Genomic DNA, 6027 nt, shown 5'->3' with positions numbered 1-6027 from the left:
TGCGCCATCTGGATGGGGAATTCATACAGCGGGCCCCAGCATCTCCACCATTCCCTGTTGCCTTCCCAGCCCTGCTGCTGCGCTCCTTTAGATGACCTGTCTGACCTTGGAAGGCATTCGCAACCCTAGTCTCGACCACTTTGATTTGAGCCTTCCCCACATCCAGCTCATGAGATAAGACCATCCTATCCTGAGACCATGCACAGTGATTAACCCATCCACACACAGCCTCTGACCATCCATTCACTCAGCCCAGCCCTCGAGCGTCAAGGGAGACTGTGCCCCCATTGCTGTCCCCCAAACACCTCTCTGGACCCACAGCTCAGCCCTCCAGGGCCCCCTCCTCTAAGTCCCACAACTCCCATGGTGGTCATTCAGAAAGCACGGCAGCCAATCCACCATCCTTTATTTGTCCTAAATAAGGACCCCTGCACTCTTATACTGAGGCAAGAGTTCTTGGATTTTGTACCGAGGTGCTTTGATGGCTTGGACAATCCTCAATGGGGGGAGGTATTTCTGGGGCGCCATAAAAATGGGATAACGAGGTTTAGTCGTCTTGTTGATGCTGCACAAATCCAGGACCACAGACTTAGGGTTGTAGATATCTTTCTTCTTCGGCTGGATTGGAGGGAATGGTGGACTATGGTGAGGCTCCACAAGCAGCTGCAACAGGTCCTTCCGAAAGATATTCCAGCTGTTCTCCTGGAGGAACTTCTGGCACATATCTTCATCACTAAAGGGCAGGCACAAAAGCCGAGGTTCTCATGCCAGTCCCGCCCCTCCAGCCTTGCCTCCTGCCACTCTCCCCTCCCTAAGCATGTGGCGCTTCATCCTGCTTCTCTGACCCTCCCAGACTCTCCCTCTGCACCCTTTCCCTTTCCACAGTTTTCTTCCCTTAGGCCTGTGCTGTCTCATGTAGTAGCAATGGGCCACATGTAGCTACTGAGTACCTGAAATCCAGCCAGTCTGAAATAGAGATGTGCTGTGAGTATAAAATACACACCAGATTTCACAGACTTAGAATAACAAAAGAATGTAAAATAGCTCATTAATCATTTTATATTGATAAATGGATAAAGTGTGATATATACATATTGCATGATTCTGTTTATGTAAGATGTCCAGAATAGGCAGGTCTGTAGAGACAGGAAATAGATTGGTGGCTGCCGTGGACTGGCCATGGTGCTCTGGCTCCACCCTGCCCCCTTCCCTCATAGCAAGTGAGGCTGAGGAAGGTGGAAGAAGGACTGGAGCCTCCTGAGCCCACATCAAGGCAAGGGGGTGTTAAACTTCAATTAACTCACCTGTACTCTCTTACCTGAGCAGACAAGCTGAATACTTCACTAACAAGTCAGAACATTCTTCCAGCCAGATTATATTGACAAAGATAAAGTCAACTTTGATCCGTAGAGGTTGGCTTAAGAAAAAACCCAGAGGTCAGCATGGCTACAAGCTAGTCCTGTAGCGTCAGCAATATGGCAAAGCCAGCTTCCCCCTGCTCATGAAAGCTGGGCATGTGCACCTCTTCTCAACTCCATGCTTGTGGCAGCAGGTTGGTAGTTTGAAACTGGCCATGGTGGGAGTATTTACACCACAGAAATCAGCAAACACTGCAAGCTAGGGTCCTCTTCCTGCATCTTGGAGAGCTGGTTGTTAAACATCCACCGAGCACACTACTGGGTAGTCCTCAGTTGAAAAGTTCCATTAACTCCCAATTTCTTACACAATAAATAACAACAACATCTCACTCTGACTTAGGACTTACCATGTGTCAAGCACTTTACATTTGTGAACTCATTTAATTTTCACAATCACCCCATTTCACAACCATAGAAATTGGGGTGAGGCTAAGGAATTCACCAAAACCTAGGAGGGGGCTAGCATGTGATGACTAATTCTTAAGGGATAATTTTTGTAAAAACCTAGATTCTAAGCTAAGACAGACAAGACTCCATGTCACTTCCTGATGTTGATGTTCACATTGATTTCTAGTCTACTTTTTCACTGAACAGGGTAGCGTCGGCTTCACACAGGGGTCTCAGTTCCAATCCCCTGTCTCACTTGAACTGAAAGCTGCATCTGTCCTTTCAGGCTTAAAAAAATCAACCCATGGCCGGGTGCAGTGGCTCACGCCTGTAATCCCAGCACTTTGGGAGGCCAGGCGGGCAGATCACTTCAGATCAGGAGTTCGAGACCAGCCTGGCCAAGATGTCTCTACAGCCATATTGCTGATGCTACAGGACTAGCTTGTAGCCATGCTGACCTCTGGGTTTTTTCTTAAGCCAATCTCTACAGATCAAAGTTGACTTTATCTTTGTCAATATAATCTGGCTGGAAGAATGTTCTGACTTGTTAGTGAAGTATTCAGCTTGTCTCTACTTGACATTTAGTAGAGACCCCTGTCTCTACTAAAAATATAAAAATTAGCCAGGTGTGGTGGCACACACCTGTAATCCCAGCTACTCAGGAGGCTGAGCCACAAGAATCACTTGAACCCAGTGGGCAGACATTGCAGTGAGCTGAGATCACGCCATTGCACTCCAGCTCGGGTGATAGAGTGAGACTCTGCCTCAAAAAAAAAAAGAAAAAAAAAAATCAGCCCATGACGCCCTTAAGCCCTCCTGGGCAATCCCCAGCATTATTAGTTCATACTATCAGTCTGTTTTGGGTGATTCTCTTCACTTTGGCCTTGGGAGATTTCCTGACTTTCTTGTGTACGCAGCCATGCATTCTACCCCGCATGGGCCCCGCTGTGCTCTGTAGGGGTGATTTTCAGGATATCCAGCCTGCACTATTCACAGGACAGGTACCTCTGCCACTGGCTCTATGATCTTCAGGACCTCAGAGTCTTTGGTTAAAACATGAGGGATCTGAGCTAGATAATGGATATGTTTTCTGCCTGTTTTAGCAGTCTAGAAAGGCATGAGTTCAACAATTAATGAATAAGACAGAATTCTGTAAGTCAGCATTCTAGATGAGGGCCGCAAATGCTGACTGAGCAGGGCGGATGCTGAATGTTCCATCTGCCCCCCCCCACCACCACCCACAAGTCTATGTAAACCTTTTCTGAATTTCCATTCAACAGATATTAACCAATCCCCATCACATGCCAGGCATTATGCAATGAGCTAAGGCTGCTTAAACCCTTTTTTGAGTGGCAAGTCTAAATGGCTATTTCCTATATTGGTAGTACCCAGGAATCAGAGAAGTGTGGCATCCTTGAACCAGAAGGAACCACCAGTATTTCTCAGCTTGTTTTTCTCACAAGACTGCCCCAGTGTTGGCCTTATTTACATATCATCTGCTCTTTAAATTTACTAATGATTTTCCAGGCTGGGTGCGGTGGCTCACACCTGTAATCCCAGGTGAGGCTGAGGCGGGCAGATCACCTCAAGTTGGGAGTTCGAGACCAACCTGGCCAACATGGTGAAACCTCGTCTCTACTAAAATTAGCCAGGTGTAGTGGCAGCGCCTGTAATCCCAGCTACTTGGGAGACTGAGGCAGGAGAATCACTTGAACCCAGGAGGCGGAGGTTGCAGTGAGCCGAGATCATGCCACTGCACTCCAGCCTGGGCAACAAAGCAAGACTCTGTCTAAAAAAAAAAAAAAATACTAATGATTTTCCTTCAATCTGTTCAGTTTCTTTTACTTAAATATTTACTTTAACTTTGTCTTAAGCAACAAGATCTGTCAGATCACATGGTTAGTAAGCTAGTCATGTTGCTTTTTCTAATTCACACAAATTAATACATAACTGTTAAAACTAAAAATGTCAATCTGTGAGCCACCTAAAATCATCCTGTAACCCTCCTGTGGAATATGTTCCATACTTTAAAAACTACTGATCTACTCTAATTTTCTCGTTCTGCTGATTGGAGTTGGAAGCCTAGAGAAGGTGATGAAGACCTCACATTGCTCAAGGTCTTGAAGATCTCACGTCAGAGCCTTTTGTGTGCTTACTGGCCAGGGCTGGAATCACCTGCAGCTCTGTCTGCCTTCATACCCCCTTTCTCTATCATTGGAATCACTCGTTTCCTACACCTGCTGCCAAAACCGTGTCTGATCACAATATTACCGCAAGTAAAGAAAAGAGAGAGGATGCAAAATTGTGTAAGAAGTATGAGCTCCATTATGAAAATGGAGCACGATGATAAATGCGTATTTGGCACATATCCATGAAGTGAAAAAAACATTAAAAGGAAACACAGAAGATGTGAACTGGGATTGCTGGAGGATTGCAAATGTTTTGGGTTTTGTCTTTTTCGCTGTTCAGTGTTTTTCAATTTTCTGCAATGAGTATGGCCCATTCACATTTAGTCAACATTTATTAAGTACCTTCTGCATTCTGGGCACCGTACAGGTGCTAGAGACCAAAGGCGGATACAGCACAGCCCTGCCTTCCTGAAGCACTTGATCAGGTGGAAGGGAAAGAGCTGTGCAAACAGGTAACTATATGTCAACACAACATGGTCAATGACAGAGCTGCGTAGAGAATATTATGAGTGTGCAGAAAGGGGGTACTTATCCCAAACGGGTTAGTCTGAGGAGGTTTGCTGCAGAAGATGAATCTTACAGAATGAGCAGGAATTTATCACACAAAGGATGAAGGCAGGACTGGGGTCAGCATTTCAGGCAAAAGGGCCAGCATTGGCAAAGGCAAGGTATGTGCAGCATATAGCAGGCAACCTGCCTGGGTTGCTGGAGTGAGTTGGAGGTGGCAGGAGATGCTGCGGGGGCTTGAGCAGGGGGTCAGATTGCGGTGGGTCATTGCGGTAGCACTGAGTTTGGACTTTATCCTATAGGCAGTGAGATACCATTGAGAGGTTTCAAGCAGGAGTTTAACACAACTAGATTAGGGTTTTAATAAGAACACAGTGTGCAGAAAGAATCCGGCAGGGAAGAGACTAAAGGGAGGAACCCGTGATAAGACTCTTGCAGGAATCTAGCTTGGTGGTCCCGAAGTGAGGGTGGAGGCCAGGCACGGTGGCTCATGCAATTCCAGCACTTTGGGAGGCCAAGGTGGGTGGATCCTTTGAGCTCAGGAGTTTGAGACCAGCCTGGGCAACATGGCAAAACCCTGCCTCTACCAAAAAATACAAAAAAATTAGCTAGGCATGGTGGCGCCTGCCTGTTGTCCCAGCTAGTGGGAAGGCTGAGGTGGGAGGATCACTTGAGCCCGGGAGGTGGAGGTTGCAGTGAGTTGAGATTGAGCCACAGCATGCCAGCCTGGATGACAGAGTGAGACCCCGTCTCTCACACACACACAGGAAACAAAGTTGGGGTGGAGAGACATGTCACCCAGGGAGATGTACAAGATCCACTAGAGTATGTGAATAGTAAGATTTCATTTATATTTATCTTTCTCTTATTCTTTTAAAAGATCGATTTTCATATGCTTATAATATATATTGGTACAGTAATACTATATGTGGATATAATAAAAACAAATCAACAGATGTTATTTATATTACATATACATACCAGGGAGCACATGCTTGAACACTTTTTGTAATACCAACGTGAGATGAAAATAGTTTTGAGACCACTGGTCTGGGCAATAAATTAATTTTTACATTTAAATAAAGCTATTTGTTCTCATTATAAAAGCATTAACATTCACTCTAGAAAATTTGGACACTATGAAAAGTAAAAGAAAAAATGTATCTAATCTTTCAAGATACATACTTATTTTTAATAATTATAAAAGTAAATCTCAGCACTTTGGAAGACCAAGCAGGAGGACTATTTAAGTCCAGGAGTTCAAGACCAGCTTGGGCAACATAGTGAGACTTCCATCTCTACAAAAAAATTTTCAATTAGCTGAGCATTGTAGTACATGTCTATAGTTCCAGCTACTCGGGAGACTGAGCTGGGAGGATCATTTGAGCCCAGGAGGTCAAGGCTACAGTGAGCCATGATTGTGCCACTGCACTCCAGCCTGGGGAACAGAGTGAGAACCTGTCTCAAAAAAAATAATAAAAATATGGCCGGGCGCGGTGGCTCAAGCCTGTAATCCCAGCACTTTG

General features: G+C 45.4%; 1 protein-coding gene across 8 annotated transcripts in view; it reads right to left on the bottom strand.

The window, feature by feature from the left end:
* Nucleotides 1-390: 390 nt before the first annotated feature.
* CNBD2 (cyclic nucleotide binding domain containing 2) overlaps nucleotides 391-6027 on the bottom strand; it is an 84001-nt gene continuing 78364 nt past the window's right edge. For all 8 annotated transcript variants that reach the window (XM_017886650.1, XM_017886653.1, XM_017886651.1 and 5 more), the window contains one exon: nucleotides 391-733. In XM_017886650.1, coding sequence (XP_017742139.1) covers nucleotides 415-733 — 319 coding nt within the window. In that variant the 3' untranslated portion in view covers nucleotides 391-414. The remainder of the gene's footprint in view (nucleotides 734-6027) is intronic.

This window comes from Rhinopithecus bieti, unplaced genomic scaffold (genome assembly GCF_001698545.2).
Source record: "Rhinopithecus bieti isolate Rb0 unplaced genomic scaffold, ASM169854v2 scaffold_15197, whole genome shotgun sequence".
Taxonomy (NCBI): Eukaryota; Metazoa; Chordata; class Mammalia; order Primates; family Cercopithecidae; genus Rhinopithecus; species Rhinopithecus bieti.
The sequence above is the reverse complement of the archived record's forward strand: the minus strand, read 5'-3'. Positions and strand labels throughout refer to the sequence as shown.